The 17604-nt window shown below is 42.1% G+C and overlaps 1 protein-coding gene across 5 annotated transcripts in view; it reads left to right on the forward strand.

Annotated features, from left to right (window-relative positions):
- The window catches only part of DLGAP2 (DLG associated protein 2), a 725030-nt gene that overhangs the window by 669572 nt on the left and 37854 nt on the right, over positions 1 to 17604 (forward strand). For all 5 annotated transcript variants that reach the window (XM_043510336.1, XM_043510335.1, XM_038397100.2 and 2 more), the window contains one exon: positions 13088 to 13173. In XM_043510336.1, the coding sequence (XP_043366271.1) occupies positions 13088 to 13173 (86 nt within the window). The remainder of the gene's footprint in view (positions 1 to 13087; positions 13174 to 17604) is intronic.

Here is a 17604-nt window from a genome sequence, read left to right on the forward strand (position 1 = left end):
TCATCCTAAGGTACTTAAGGAAATAGATGAAGCAATCTCGAAACTGTTGGCATTTATATTTGGGAACTCCTGAAGGGTGGGTGAGGTCCCAGAGGACTGGGCAGAGGTGACATGGGGGGATGGGGTACCACACAGGGTCACATGCCCTCCCAGATTTGCTGCTTTGCTTGTACTGAGCATGCTCACATGGACTGCTGAAGCTGCTGCTCTCACTCTGCGCCCCCACTATCAGCAGGTACGGGTCATCTGGGACTGGGGAAGGGGACAGTACTGGGGACAGTACCTGTCTTTAAAGAAGGGGAACAAAGAGAACCTGATGAATTATGGAACAGTCATTTTAACTTTGATACCTGGAAAGATAATGGATCAAATTATTAAACGAGTTGGTAAGCACCTGGAGGATTATGGGATTATAAGGAATAGTCAGCATGGACTTGTCAAGAACAAATCATCCAAACCAACTAGTTTCCTTCTTTGACAGGGTTACTGGCCTAGTGAATGGGGGGAAGCAGTAGATGTGATATATCTTGTTTTTGGTAAGGCTCTTGACACTGTCCGGCATGACATTCTCATAAGCAAACTAGGGAAATATGACATAGGTGAAAGTACTACAAGGTAGGTGCAAAACTGGTTGAAAGACTGTACTCACAGACGAGTTATCAATGGTTTGCTCTTAATCTGGGAGGATGTATCTAGTAGGGTCATGCAGGGGTCTGTCCTGGGTCTGGTACTATTCACCATCCTCATTAATTACTTGGATAATGGAGTGAATAGTATGCTTTTAAAATTTGCAGATCACCCCAAGATGTGAAGATTACAAGCACATTGAAGGACAGCACCTGTCAGGGATGGTCTATGTATACTTAATCCTGCTTCATCACAGGGAAATGACCTAGATGACCTCTTGAGGTCACTTCCAGCCATACATTTCTCTGATGTTATGCCAATCCACTGTATGATTGCTGTAGTATGAAGTTTCATGGGCTGCAGTGGTACAATTGGTCTCAGCTGTACTCCATGAGTTTTTTACATTATGACATGATGTAACCAAATACGTGCCTTGGATGAAAGGCGAAGTGGATTCCACTATTTTTGTATATATTGCATGGAAAACGTTAGAGATTATTAGAAATTTCTTGTTTTATTTTTCTCCTTTCTCTCATAGTAGCATTCTGTGAGACAAGAACCTATCAAGTGCCACTTTCCTGAGTCACAGTCACGATACAGGCATTTAATTAGAAGACTCTACTGTGGTTTCAACCTTTCTTGGGCAACTCCAAAATGCAGATTTCTGCAGCACTACCTTAAGAGCAAGAGTTGCATTCATGGCACCTCCCAAGTGGTAGTGTTTGTACATATGCCATTGCTATACTTTTTAAACGGTATAGCAAACAGTCCTCTAAATGAAACCTTGTTACCATGGAGGTGAGCAAATTCAAAAAGTAATTGTAGATGGAGAATCATCATCCAGTGAGGGTGTTTCTATTGTAGGCACATAAAGATCAAGTGCTGTTCAATATTGTTATCTATGATCTGGGAGGAAACATAAAATTGTTGCTAATAAAGTTTGTGAATGAGACAAAAATTGGTGGAGTGGCAAATAATGATAAGGCCAGGTCACTTCTACAGAGCTATCTATTGCAAGTAAGCTTGAATAACATGCATTTTAATGCAGCTAAATCCAAGGTCATACATCCAGGAACTAAGAATGTTGGTCATGCGCAGAAGCTAGGGAACTGTATTTTGGAAAGAAGTGACTCAAAAAAGGAGTTAGGGTTGTGGTGAATAACCAGCTAAACATGAGCTGCCAGTCTGATGCTAAAGACTGGTCTAAACACGATTTTTGTACTTCATTAACTATTGCACTTACAAGTGTGATTTTTTTTATTTTTCTTTTTTTACTGAAATAGCAATACTGGCACTAGCCCTAATCATACAGTTATGCCTGTATAAAGCACCTTTACCAATATAACTGCATGCATGTTAGGGGGTTGTACTGCTTTAACTATACAGGTATACTTAAAGCAGTACAAATTTTGTGTGTAGACTAATCCTAAGACAGCAAATACAAACCTTGGATGTATAAGCAGGGGGATATTTACTAGAAGTCGGGAGGCATTACTACCTCTGTATATTCATTAGGAGACCATTACTGGAATACTAATGACCACACTTTTAAAAAGATGTAAACAAATTGGAAAGGGTTCAGAAAAGATCTACACGAATTAGTGGAGGTCTGAAAAATCTGCCTTATAACAAAAGACTTATGAAGTTCAGTCGATGTAGTTTATCCAAGTAGAGCTTTAATGGTGACTTAATCATGGTCTGTAAGTTCCTACATGGAGAGAAGGTTTCTGATAGCAGAGGGCTCTTGAGTCTAGCAGACAGAGGCATAACAAGAGCCAGTGGTTGGAAACTCAATCCAGACAAGAAATAAATTGCACATTTTTAATAATGGGTATGTGTATACTGCCATCAAACACCTGCGGCTGGCCCGTGTCAGCCAAATTGGGCTCATGGGGCTTGAGCTAAGGGCTGTTTAATTGCAGCGTAGAAGGTTGGGCCCGGGCTCAGGCTGGTCCCCCTCCCCACAGGATCCCATACCCGAGCTCAAATGTTTGCATCAAGTCAGCTGACAGAGGCCAGCCAGGGGTTCTTAACTGAAGTGCAGACACACCCTGTGCGGGTAATTAATCCTTGACACAACTTATCCTCTCTCACTTTACATCTTTAAGATATGACTGGATGGCTTTCTACAGAATATGCTGTAGCCCAACCAGAAGTTATGGGCTTGATGCAGGAATCACTTGGTGAATTATATGAGCTATGCTGTGCCTTCTGGCCCTAAAAATCTCTGAATCATAATCACTCCTTGTACCACCCCTACACACACCTTCTCTGAGCAGGAAACCAGTGTTGGCCACACTAGCATTCCCAGCTTCACCCTCACTCCCCCTCATCCTCATCACACATACACACTCACTATGTACTTGAACAGCACTGGCTGTCAAATGATGATACTAAATATGGGAGCAATGAGGGCAGAGCACAGGGAAGGATCTCCCTGTGCTCCTTATCCCCCACCAGCACATCCATTGTGAAGCAGCCATAATTTGACCCCTAAAGTTATTCTATGCCCATATGTGCACATAAAATAATGGATGTAACCAATTAATGGACTTGCCTCATCCAAAAGCTATGTCTTCCCTTGCTAAAAAGCTTAGCAGAAGTGGTTGTAGTTGAAACAAATCGACTTTTTTTTTAAAAAAAAAGCTTGTAATAATGTAATCTTCTTTCACAAATTATCCTATTGATTTTCTTAATTGTCATGTAACATAATGAAAAGTTCATATTACTAAAGATCCAGGATGCTGTCATGCAGACTGTCTGCTCATTTAGTTTGTTATGCAAGAATTGCCATTTAGCCTCTGAATACATAAAAGATGTTGAAAATAGTCACCATTCTGTTATGTATTAGAATTTGTTGTTGGTAATCTAACTTTAGTTTAATATGAATCCTGTTTTCTAAATTTTCTGAATTATTACTTTTATCAAATAGAACTCACTTAAAAGAAACATGTAAGTTTCCAACCTGCTTTATGCATTTATCTGATAATTAGCACTTATTTTATCACCCACCATATTCAGCAACCTGGACTTCCTGCTGAGAAGTACTATAGCAATAAAATGCTCCCCCTCTACAAAACACAGAAATCATTCACAGATACAGAGAGAGATAATCCCTAATGTGCATTTCTAAAAAGTGTTTTGAAAATTGAAACATATGCATCTGTTAGTTGTAAATATTCCTTCAGCTAATTAAAGCAGTGGAAGTTCTCACTGCAGTTTTACTTTAAGCTATTATTCTACTTTGAAAAGTGACTATGTACAAATGAAACTTTCTTATACATCAGATTAGTGTGTGTAAATGCTAATCCTTGTGTGTTTAGAGTCAGATTTGCTTGTTATTGTGTGAAAAGTAAGGTTTTCTTGCTTTTTAATCTTGTTAGCTCTGAAAAGCCAATAGAGGTAAAGGAGAGTGAGCTGAACTCTTTTCCTTCAACAGAAATGTTTATTAAATTATAATTGCACACAGAGCCAAGCAGTTATAGCAGGGCAAAGCCACTGTGGGCAATGAGGTTGCATGGGGTCATGAGAGGCATAATGTGGCATGCAAAACTTTTTATTGCTGGTGATGATGAGAGAAAAGGGAAGAGCCCGGCTTTGCTTTCAGATAGTAGGTTGAAGTCTGTTTTCTTCAAAACTGAGCGTATTTGGTTTGGAATTCATTGAGAGACAGTAAATCTGAAACCCCACTATGCGATTTTCACAGAGTCAATGTTCAGAGCAGACAAATAATGCTGAAATGAGCGGTGCCATCTATTGGCTAAACATTAATAGCTAAAAGAGCTGAACAAATAATTTGCAAAAAATAGTTTAGTCAATTCACGTATCTTTTTTTCAGTTCGCTGAGTGGCTGCAAAACAAATCAAGCTATACTCTAATTTATACTCTGCATTTATTCAGTTTTGTGAGATTCCTTTGTAACTCTTCTCAGTCTGCTTTCAACTTAACTATCTTGAGTAATTGTGTATTGTCTGCAAACTTTGCCATCTCATTGTTTACCCTTTTTTCAAAATCATTTATGAATATGTTGAACAGCATTGGTCCCAGTACAGATTCCTGGGGACACTACTATTTACCTCTCTCCACTCTGAAAACTGACCATTTATTCCTACCCTTTGTTTCCTGCCTTTTAACGAGTTACTGATCGATGAGAGGACCTTCCCTCTTATCCCATGACTGCTTACTTTGCTTAAGAGACTGTTGTGAGGGACCTTGTCAAAGGCTTTCTGAAAGTCCACATATGCTTATAAAATTTTGGATGATACCGACCTTAGTTGCAAGCACATTGGAGGAGAGCACCTGTCAGGGATGGTCTAGATATACTTGGTCCTGCCTCAGCGCAGGGGGGTTGGACTAGATAACTCTGAAGGTCCCTTCCAGCCCTACATTTCTATGATTCTATGATTTTAACTACATAAGAATGGTGGGGTTTAGCACACAATCCTCTCCTCTGCATCTCCCATTTCCTACTTTAGGTGGCACCCCACATAGTGTGCTGGATTTTGTGAATCTCATTTTAGGCACCTGTCTCTCCCTGTTCATCATATAGGGAGTGTAGGTGCCTAACTCAGGCTTTGTGGATACCAGTGTTGTTCCAGTGATTTTCTGGGTGCCTAAAAGTTAGGCGTTGTGATGCTCAGTGTTGCAACACCTAAGTCACTTTGTGGAGCTGGGGCTACATGACAGTCTTTCACCATATATCATATTGCTGATGGCATGGCCAGGGTTTCAAATATTAAACTATTTGGAATGCATGCTAGTGAGTAATAAAATATTAAAGGATCACAGAGAATAAATCTACTTCGGTAAGATTCATCCAAGTTTTGGTAGCCACACAACAAAACCAAACATGTTACCTTTTCCCCTGTGCTGAGTTGAACTTCAATACCAGGCAAATAATTTCAGTACCAGACAAATTGGTTGAAACTATAGTAAAGAACATGATTACCAGACATGTAGATGAACATGATATGCTGTAAAGGGAAGTCATGCCTCCCCAATCTATTAGAATTCTTTGAGGGGGGTCAACAAACAGGTGGACAAGGGTGACCCAGTTGACATAGTATACTGCGACTTTCAGAAAGCCTTTGACAAGGCCCCACACCAAAAACTCTTAAGCAAAGAAAGCAGTCATTGGTCAAGAAGGGAAGGTCCTATTTTTGATTAGTAACAGATTAAAAAAACGGGGGCGGGGGGGAAGAGTAGGAATAAATGGTCAGTTTTCACAATGGAAAGTGGTAAATAATGGGATTCTCCAAGTATCTGTACTAGGACTCATGTTGTTCAACATATTCATAAATGAACTGGAAAATTGTGTAAACAGTGAGGTTGTAAAGTTTGCAGATGATACAAAGTTACTCAAGATAGTGAAGTCCAAAGCAGACTGCAAAGAGTTACAAAGGGATCTCACAAAACTGGGCAAAAAAATGTCAGATGAAATTCAGTCATAGAATCATAGAATCATAGAATATCAGGGTTGGAAGGGACCCCAGAAGGTCATCTAGTCCAACCCCCTGCTCAAAGCAGGACCAAGTCCCAGTTAAATCATCCCAGCCAGGACTTTGTCAAGCCTGACCTTAAAAACCTCTAAGGAAGGAGATTCTACCACCTCCCTAGGTAACGCATTCCAGTGTTTCACCACCCTCTTAGTGAAAAAGTTTTTCCTAATATCCAATCTAAACCTCCCCCATTGCAACTTGAGACCATTACTCCTCGTTCTGTCATCTGCTACCATTGAGAACAGTCTAGAGCCATCCTCTTTGAAACCCCCTTTCAGGTAGTTGAAAGCAGCTATCAAATCCCCCCTCATTCTTCTCTTCTGCAGACTAAACAATCCCAGCTCCCTCAGCCTCTCCTCATAAGTCATGTGCTCTAGACCCCTAATCATTTTTGTTGCCCTTCGTTGTACTCTTTCCAATTTATCCACATCCTTCCTGTAGTGTGGGGCCCAAAACTGGACACAGTACTCCAGATGAGGCCTCACCAGTGTCGAATAGAGGGGAACGATCACGTCCCTCGATCTGCTCGCTATGCCCCTACTTATACATCCCAAAATGCCATTGGCCTTCTTGGCAACAAGGGCACACTGCTGACTCATATCCAGCTTCTCGTCCACTGTCACCCCTAGGTCCTTTTCCGCAGAACTGCTGCCGAGCCATTCGGTCCCTAGTCTGTAGCGGTGCATTGGATTCTTCCATCCTAAGTGCAGGACCCTGCACTTATCCTTATTGAACCTCATTAGATTTCTTTTGGCCCAATCCTCCAATTTGTCTAGGTCCTTCTGTATCCTATCCCTCCCCTCCAGCGTATCTACCACTCCTCCCAGTTTAGTATCATCCGCAAATTTGCTGAGAGTGCAATCCACACCATCCTCCAGATCATTTATGAAATGATGTGTTGATAAATGCAAAGTAATGCACGTTGGAAAACATAATTCCAACTATACATACGAAATGACAGGGTCTCAGTTTGCTGTTACCACTCAAGAAAGAGATTTTGGAGTCATTGTGGATAGTTCTCTGAAAACATCTGCTCAATGTACATCAGTCAAAAAGGCTAATGTTAGAAACCGTTAGGAAAGGGATAGATAATAAGACAGAAATTATCACAATGCTACTATATAAATCTCTGGTATGCCCACACTTTGAATACTGCATGCAGTTCTTGTCACCCCAACTCAAAAAAGATATATTAGAATTGGAAAAGGTAAAGAGAAGGGCAGCAAAAATGCGAGGAGAGATTAAAAAGACTGGGAGTTTTAAGCTTAGAAAAGAGATGACTAAAGGGGGATATGATAGAGGTCTATAAAATCATGACTGGTGTGAAGAAAGTAAATAAGGAAGTGTTATTTACCCCTTTACATAACACAAGAAACAGGGTCACCCAATGAAATTAATAGGCAGCAGGTTTAAAACAAACATAAGGAAGTACCTCTTCACACAGTGCACAGTCAACGTGTGGAACTCTTCGTCAGGGGATGTTATGAAGGCCAAAATTATAACTGGGTTAAAAAAAAGACCTAGATAAGTTTGTGGAAGATAGGTATCTCAATAGCTATTAGCCAAGATCATCAGGGCACAGCCTCATGCTCTGGGTGTCCCTAATCCTCTGACTGCCAGAAGCTGGGACTGGATGATAGGGAATAGATCACTCGATAATTACCCTGTTCTTTTAATTCACTCTGAAGCATCTGGCACTAGCCACCGTCAGAAGACAGGATATTGGGCTAATTGGACCATTAGTTTGTATGCCCGATCTTATGTAAATTAAGCTAAGGCTGGCTGGAAGACAAGAATTCTGTTTTGCAAAATATTTCAAGGTTTCTACATTTGTTTTTTGTTCTGCATCAAGATGAAACTAAGACCTTTCAAAATATTTCACAAAAAAAAGGGAAACCCACCTCAGGATAGCCTGATTCTCATGGGTGACTTTAATTTTCCTGATATCTGCTGGGAGAGCAATACAGCGGTGCATAGACAATCCAGGAAGTTTTTGGAAAGCGTAGGGGACAATTTCCTGGTGCAAGTGCTAGGGGAGCCAACTAGGGGGAGCGCTTTTCTTGACCTGCTGCTCACAAACCGGGTAGAATTAGTGGGGGAAGCAAAAGTGGATGGGAATCTGGGAGGCAGTGACCATGAGTTGGTTGAGTTCAGGATCCTGTCGCAGGGAAGAAAGGTAAGCAGCAGGATACGGACCCTGGACTTCAGGAAAGCAGACTTTGACTCCCTCAGGGAACAGATGGCCAGGATCCCCTGGGGGACTAACATGAAAGGGAAGGGAGTCCAGGAGTGCTGGCTGTATTTCAAGGAATCCCTGTTGAGGTTACAGGGACAAACCATCCCGATGAGTCGAAAGAATAGTAAATATGGCAGGCGACCAGCTTGGCTTAATGGTGAAATCCTAGCGGATCTTAAACATAAAAAAGAAGCTTACAAGAAGTGGAAGGTTGGACATATGACCAGGGAAGAGTATAAAAATATTGCTCGGGCATGTAGGAAAGATATCAGGAGGGCCAAATCGCACCTGGAGCTGCAGCTAGCAAGAGATGTCAAGAGTAACAAGAAGGGTTTCTTCAGGTATGTTGGCAACAAGAAGAAAGCCAAGGAAAGTGTGGGCCCCTTACTGAATGAGGGAGGCAAGCTAGTGACAGAGGATGTGGAAAAAGCTAATGTACTCAATGCTTTTTTTGCTTCTGTTTTCACTAACAAGGTCAGCTCCCAGACTGCTGTGCTGGGCAACACAAAACGGGGAAGAGATGGCCAGCCCTCTGTAGAGATAGAGGTGGTTAGGGACTATTTAGAAAAGCTGGACGTGCACAAGTCCATGGGGCCGGACGAATTGCATCCGAGAGTGCTGAAGGAATTGGCGGCTGTGATTGCAGAGCCCTTGGCCATTATCTTTGAAAACTCGTGGCGAACGGGGGAAGTCCCGGATGACTGGAAAAAGGCTAATGTAGTGCCCATCTTTAAAAAGGGAAGAAGGAGGATCCTGGGAACTACAGGCCGGTCAGCCTCACCTCAGTCCCTGGAAAAATCATGGAGCAGGTCCTCAAAGAATCAATCCTGAAGCACTTAGAGGAGAGGAAAGTGATCAGGAACAGTCAGCATGGATTCACCAAGGGAAGGTCATGCCTGACTAATCTAATCGCCTTTTATGATGAGATTACTGGTTCTGTGGATGAAGGGAAAGCAGTGGATGTATTGTTTCTTGACTTTAGCAAAGCTTTTGACACGGTCTCCCACAGCATTCTTGTCAGCAAGTTAAGGAAGTATGGGCTGGATGAATGCACTATAAGGTGGGTAGAAAGCTGGCTAGATTGTCGGGCTCAACGGGTAGTGATCAATGGCTCCATGTCTAGTTGGCAGCCGGTGTCAAGTGGAGTGCCCCAGGGGTCGGTCCTGGGGCCCGTTTTGTTCAATATCTTCATAAATGATCTGGAGGATGGTGTGGATTGCACTCTCAGCAAATTTGCGGATGATACTAAACTGGGAGGAGTGGTAGATACGCTGGAGGGGAGGGATAGGATACAGAAGGACCTAGACAAATTGGAGGATTGGGCCAAAAGAAATCTAATGAGGTTCAATAAGGATAAGTGCAGGGTCCTGCACTTAGGATGGAAGAATCCAATGCACCGCTACAGACTAGGGACCGAATGGCTCGGCAGCAGTTCTGCGGAAAAGGACCTAGGGGTGACAGTGGACGAGAAGCTGGATATGAGTCAGCAGTGTGCCCTTGTTGCCAAGAAGGCCAATGGCATTTTGGGATGTATAAGTAGGGGCATAGCGAGCAGATCGAGGGACGTGATCGTTCCCCTCTATTCGACACTGGTGAGGCCTCATCTGGAGTACTGTGTCCAGTTTTGGGCCCCACACTACAGGAAGGATGTGGATAAATTGGAAAGAGTACAACGAAGGGCAACGAAAATGATTAGGGGTCTAGAGCACATGACTTATGAGGAGAGGCTGAGGGAGCTGGGATTGTTTAGTCTGCAGAAGAGAAGAATGAGGGGGGATTTGATAGCTGCTTTCAACTACCTGAAAGGAGGTTTCAAAGAGGATGGCTCTAGACTGTTCTCAATGGTAGCAGATGACAGAACGAGGAGTAATGGTCTCAAGTTGCAATGGGGGAGGTTTAGATTGGATATTAGGAAAAACTTTTTCACTAAGAGGGTGGTGAAACACTGGAATGCGTTACCTAGGGAGGTGGTAGAATCTCCTTCCTTAGAGGTTTTTAAGGTCAGGCTTGACAAAGCCCTGGCTGGGATGATTTAACTGGGACTTGGTCCTGCTTTGAGCAGGGGGTTGGACTAGATGACCTTCTGGGGTCCCTTCCAACCCTGATATTCTATGATTCTATGATTCTATGAGCCTAGTATTTAGGGCCCTTACATGGGATGTGGGAGATTCATGGTAAAGTTCCTGCTTCAAATCAAATAGAGAGAGATTTGAACCTGGGTTTCTGCATCCTTGGGGATTGCCCCAACCATTGGGCTATTAGCTATTCTGGAGTGGGTCTATGTTTTTGACCAGAAATTTCATCCTGAGAAACCTTCCTTGAAGGTTTTGTTGAAATGGATATGTTCCACAAAAAGTCTGTTTTTTGGGGTTTTTTTTTTTACAAAGAAACATTTAGTTGAAAAATTATCGACCAGCTCTAAATGAAGCCTGGCCAATCTGATCAAATTTGAATTATCTCCCTTTTTCCCCAGAAGGTGACCTTACACTGCCTATGTTTTGCAGAAATTGTTCACCACTCCCCCCCCCCCGACCATTGTTAGATGAAATTGATGTTTTCCCACTTTTACTTGTTTCAGCCTTTGCTTCCATTTTGCAGGTTTGTTTTCAGTTTGTCAGGTATTACAATATTTGCTCTCCAAATTACATCAAAAGTCCTTATTTGGCATCCTCCTCCTGCTGCAAGGCACAGCAAGCAAATGAAAAGTATTAAAATGTGAAAGCAATCATCAGAGCATTTACTTAGTGTCAGCTTTGGCAAGCTGGATGGGAGGATAATTTGGCAGAGTTTCCTGTTTAGAAGGAATGCATGCCAGGGCCATTTTGACACCTGGACTGTAATTTTACTGATAACTGTGTTTTCAGTCATATAAAAGTTCAATGTAGATCAACTATATATAAATTCCTGTGTCAGTTACATATTAGGCAAATTATAGTCATCCAGAGCTCCTGCAGAAATGCCCATAGGAGGGCACTTTGGAAGAGGAACTCTCTGAAAGGCTCTCTCCATGGAGATGTTCCCAAATCATTCCATTAATGCAAAGATTTAGCCCATATTGAACACACAGGGAAATCTTCTCTGATGTTTCTGAGGCACTGGGCAATCCACATGGAGGCTAAATATCTGGCTAAATAGCCATGAGCTTACCTTTATCTTCAGATGATTCTCCTAGTTAGATTTGTGCAACATCATTATCTTCAGTATATTTATGCAGGTATAATTTATTTGCTTCTTAAATGTAATTTAGTGAATAATTCTGTTGATGATGAGAACAGTGGTTCTCAAGTGTGGTCCACCGCTTGTTCAGGGAAAGCCCCTGGCGCGCCGGGCCGGTTTGTTTACCCGCCAGGTCCGCAGGTTCGGCTGATCGTGGCTCCCAGTGGCTGCGGTTCACCGCTCCAGGCCAATGAGGGCTGCAGAACAGGGCGAGGGACGAGCTGGCCGCCCTTCCCACAGCTCCCATTGGTCTGGAGTGGCAAACCATGGCCAGTGGGAGCCACAATCAGCCGAACCTGCGGATGCAGCAGGTAAACAAACCAGCCCGGTGTGCTAGGGTCTTTCCCTGAACAAGCGGTGGACCACAGTTGAGAACCACTGGACTAGAAGGAATAGAATCCAGTTTACTCTGCCTTAGCTGTGTTGGCTCAACATGATTAACAGGAGTAAAAACTACTAGAAATATATATTTGTTACTAAGTCAGCAGATGTGACTCTGAATGCACAGAGAGAGACCTGGTAAATAAAAAGTTACCAGTTTTATACAATCCCATTTCAAAGTAACACTATATCTTAAGTTAATAATTATTTCTAATATATAATGGAATATATATATATATTTCCAATATATTATGGAAATATATTTTTGTAATGTTAACTATACTTATGGGTAACTACCGTTCATTTTGTTTAACAAACAAAATATCCTCCAAAAGAGAAAAATGTTCTATTTTAATTATTTTTTCTTTGACTCTTCTTAGATTCAACATAATTTTCATGCTGCAACATTTGTGTTTGTGTGTGTGTGTGTTTATAGTAAATCCTGCATTAATTTTTGTTGTAGTAGTTGTAGTAGTAGTTTTTTTGATATGTATTACCAATTAAGGTGAAAAATCTATTGTGAATATATTTTGTAAGAGTATTGCAGAGGGGAATACTATTTAAAATTCTTGACTTAGTTGATACAGTATTCTCAAGATTATGTTGTTAAGAAAGGTGAGCTATGGTATTATGCTGTATCTTCTTTATCACTTAAATATTTCTTTATTTGTTGGCACAGTTGTCAATAGAATCCATTCATTGTAACATTTCTTTTTATGACTTGCAATTTTTATGGGGCTATTTTCTTTATTTTATTTTGTAAATCCTGGGAAATAATGAGGTTGTATTCTAATAATATCTAAAGGGGCTAAAATATGGGTTCCTAGTTCTAATAATAGAATAATCGAGCCAATCTTACTTTCTGCCTGCGTTAAACTGAGTAATTGTATCTGTATACATTTAAAAAAGGGAATTACAGAGCAGAGCAGAAGTGGTTTTGCACAGTTTTATAAAACACAGCACCAAAACAATGATACCAGACTGAATGCTTATTTAAATGATTTTACTGGGTTAGGTGTTTCTTTGAAGTGATTAAAGAAATATATAATTAATTGATATAAAGGTAGGTAGATATAATGTTGGATTGTCAATGTTCACTTCTGCAGATGTATCTTTTGTGTTGAATTAGGTGGAAACGGCAACTGATTCAGATACCGAGAGCAGAGGCCTACGGGAATACCACTCCGTTGGAGTGCAAGTGGAAGATGAGAAACGGTAACTCATGCAAAATAAAAGTGTAATCTTTCAGAAGACAAAACACTTTTGTGAACAAACAAGACACGTAGATGATGCTGTCTATAAATAATTCAGAAGGCCACGCTTATACGTGCATGTTGGCCAACTGCTAATATTGTAAGAGATGCTTTAGCTCTTCCTTCATATTTACTCAGAGTTTCCAGGTTTTTTTTTTTCTTTGATTGGGAGGAAGTTAATGTTTGTAAGGTGAACTTAGTGCTCCTACTTAATGAGGGGAATCACAGAACAGGTGCAAGCACACTGAAGCGCCAGCCCTGCAAAGGGATCCCCATGGCTGAATCTTTATTTTATACAGTCCATTTGCAGGATGGGGCGTACCTCAACCCTGACCTAAAGGGACTACTTCTAGGAGTCAGTTTCCATGGTCAATCAATCCTTGTCCAGTCTGCTAAGACTGCTGACAAATGTGCTAATTCTGGTGGTGGTAGGTTTTTTTATTTAGACACTTGTCCACCTGGCTTTGGACTGGGACTACTATCTAATTTCACAGAAGTCATCAAACAGCCTTTGGAGATAGTAATCACCTTTGCTTACAACTGACATGAGCTAAATTTGAACAATTGACCTGTATATTTCATCAACAATCCTTTGAGCCTCTGTTACAACTATTGAACATAAATTTTTTCTAGTATTTCAGTATCCAAGATATGTTTATCATGAGACACTCACCATTTCATGATAAGAAAAGGAGTACTTGTGGCACCTTAGAGACTAACAAATTTATTAGAGCATAAGCTTTCGTGAGCTACAGCTCACTTCATCGGATGCATTTGGTGGAAAAAACAGAGTAGAGATTTATATACACACACACAGAGAACATGAAACAATGGGTTTATCATACACACTGTAAGGAGAGTGATCACTTAAGATAAGCCATCACCAACAGCAGGGGGGGGAAGGAGGAAAACCTTTCATGGTGACAAGCAGGTAGGCTAATTCCAGCAGTTAACAAGAATATCAGAGGAACAGTGGGGGGTGGGGTGGGAGGGAGAAATACCATGGGGAAATAGTTTTACTTTGTGTAATGACTCATCCATTCCCAGTCTCTATTCAAGCCTAAGTTAATTGTATCCAGTTTGCAAATTAATTCCAATTCAGCAGTCTCTCGTTGGAGTCTGTTTTTGAAGCTTTTTTGTTGAAGTATAGCCACTCTTAGGTCTGTGATCGAGTGACCAGAGAGATTGAAGTGTTCTCCAACTGGTTTTTGAATGTTATAATTCTTGACGTCTGATTTGTGTCCATTCATTCTTTTACGTAGAGACTGTCCAGTTTGGCCAATGTACATGGCAGAGGGGCATTGCTGGCACATGATGGCATATATCACATTGGTAGATGCGCAGGTGAAGGAGCCTCTGATAGTGTGGCTGATGTGATTAGGCCCTATGATGGTATCCCCTGAATAGATATGTGGACAGAGTTGGCAACGGGCTTTGTTGCAAGGATAGGTTCCTGGGTTAGTGGTTCTGTTGTGTGGTGTGTGGTTGCTGGTGAGTATTTGCTTCAGATTGGGGGGCTGTCTGTAAGCAAGGACTGGTCTGTCTCCCAAGATCTGAGAGAGCGATGGCTCGTCCTTCAGGATAGGTTGTAGATCCTTGATGATGCGTTGGAGGGGTTTTAGTTGGGGGCTGAAGGTGATGGCTAGTGGCGTTCTGTTGTTTTCTTTGTTGGGCCTGTCCTGTAGTAGGTGACTTCTGGGTACTCTTCTGGCTCTGTCAATCTGTTTCTTCACTTCAGCAGGTGGGTATTGTAGTTGTAGGAATGCATGATAGAGATCTTGTAGGTGTTTGTCTCTGTCTGAGGGGTTGGAGCAAATGCGGTTATATCGTAGCGCTTGGCTGTAGACAATGGATCGAGTGGTATGATCTGGATGAAAGCTAGAGGCATGTAGGTAGGAATAGCGGTCAGTAGGTTTCCGATATAGGGTGGTGTTTATGTGACCATCGCTTATTAGCACCGTAGTGTCCAGGAAGTGGATCTCTTGTGTGGACTGGTCCAGGCTGAGGTTGATGGTGGGATGGAAATTGTTGAAATCATGGTGGAATTCCTCAAGAGCTTCTTTTCCATGGGTCCAGATGATGAAGATGTCATCAATGTAGCGCAAGTAGAGTAGGGGCATTAGGGAACGAGAGCTGAGGAAGCGTTGTTCTAAGTCAGCCATAAAAATGTTGGCATACTGTGGGGCCATGCGGGTACCCATCGCAGTGCCGCTGATTTGAAGGTATACATTGTCACCAAATGTGAAATAATTATGGGTCAGGACAAAGTCACAAAGTTCTGCCACCAGGTTAGCCGTGACAGTATCGGGGATACTGTTCCTGACGGCTTGTAGTCCATCTTTGTGTGGAATGTTGGTGTAGAGGGCTTCTACATCCATAGTGGCTAGGATGGTGTTTTTAGGAAGATCACCAATGGACTGTAGTTTCCTCAGGAAATCGGTGGTGTCTCGAAGATAGCTGGGAGTGCTGGTAACGAAGGGCCTGAGGAGGGAGTCTACATAGCCAGACAATCCTGCTGTCAGGGTGCCAATGCCTGAGATGATGGGGCGTCCAGGATTTCCAGGTTTATGGATCTTGGGTAGCAGATAGAATACCCCAGGTCCTGGCTCCAGGGGTGTGTCTGTGCGGATTTGTTCTTGTGCTCTTTCAGGGAGTTTCTTGAGCAAATGCTGTAGTTTCTTTTGGTAACTCTCAGTGGGATCAGAGGGTAATGGCTTGTAGAAAGTGGTGTTGGAGAGCTGCCTAGTAGCCTCTTGTTCATACTCTGACCTATTCATGATGACGACAGCACCTCCTTTGTCAGCCTTTTTGATTATTATGTCAGAGTTGTTTCTGAGGCTGTGGATGGCACTGTGTTCTGCATGGCTGAGGTTATGGGGTAAGCGATGCTGCTTTTCCACAATTTCAGCTCGTGCACGTCGGCGGAAGCAGTCTATGTAGAAATCCAGGCTGCTGTTTCGACCTTCAGGAGGAGTCCACCTAGAATCCTTCTTTTTGTAGTGTTGGCAGGAAGGTCTCTGTGGGTTAATATGTTGGTCAGAGGTGTGTTGGAAATATTCCTTGAGTCTGAGACGTCGAAAATAGGATTCTAGGTCACCACAGAACTGTATCATGTTCGTGGGGGTGGAGGGGCAAAAGGAGAGGCCCCGAGATAGGACAGATTCTTCCGCTGGGCTAAGAGTATAGTTGGATAGATTAACAATATTGCTGGGTGGGTTACGGGAACCATTGTTGTGGCCCCTTGTGGCATATAGTAGTTTAGATAGCTTAGTGTCCTTTTTCTTTTGTAGAGAATCAAAGTGTGTTTTGTAAATGGCTTGTCTAGTTTTTGTAAAGTCCAGCCACGAGGAAGTTTGTGTGGAAGGTTGGTTCTTTATGAGAGTATCCAGTTTTGAGAGCTCATTCTTAATCTTTCCCTGTTTGCTGTAGAGGATGTTGATCAGGTGGTTCCGCAGTTTCCTTGAGAGTGTGTGGCACAAGCTGTCAGCATAGTCTGTGTGGTATGTAGATTGTAATGGATTTTTTACCTTCAGTCCTTTCGGTATGATGTCCATCTGTTTGCATTTGGAGAGGAAGATGATGTCTGTCTGTATCTGTGCGAGTTTTTTCATGAAGTTGACAGATTTCCACTCTATACGGCTAAATTCAGTGCCTTGCATAATCACAGGTTTCAGAGTAGCAGCCGTGTTAGTCTGTATTCTCAAAAAGAAAAGGAGTACTTGTGGCACCTTAGAGACTAACAAATTTATTAGAGCATAAGCTTTCGTGAGCTACAGCTCACTTCATCGGATGCATTTGGTGGAAAAAAACAGAGTAGAGATTTATATACACACACACAGAGAACATGAAACAATGGGTTTATCATACACACTGTAAGGAGAGTGATCACTTAAGATAAGCCATCACCAACAGCAGGGGGGGGAAGGAGGAAAACCTTTCATGGTGACAAGCAGGTAGGCTAATTCCAGCAGTTAACAAGAATATCAGAGGAACAGTGGGGGGTGGGGTGGGAGGGAGAAATACCATGGGGAAATAGTTTTACTTTGTGTAATGACTCATCCATTCCCAGTCTCTATTCAAGCCTAAGTTAATTGTATCCAGTTTGCAAATTAATTCCAATTCAGCAGTCTCTCGTTGGAGTCTGTTTTTGAAGCTTTTTTGTTGAAGTATAGCCACTCTTAGGTCTGTGATCGAGTGACCAGAGAGATTGAAGTGTTCTCCAACTGGTTTTTGAATGTTATAATTCTTGACGTCTGATTTGTGTCCATTCATTCTTTTACGTAGAGACTGTCCAGTTTGGCCAATGTACATGGCAGAGGGGCATTGCTGGCACATGATGGCATATATCACATTGGTAGATGCGCAGGTGAAGGAGCCTCTGATAGTGTGGCTG

Source organism: Dermochelys coriacea, chromosome 3 (genome assembly GCF_009764565.3).
Source record: "Dermochelys coriacea isolate rDerCor1 chromosome 3, rDerCor1.pri.v4, whole genome shotgun sequence".
In the NCBI taxonomy this organism is placed as follows: Eukaryota; Metazoa; Chordata; order Testudines; family Dermochelyidae; genus Dermochelys; species Dermochelys coriacea.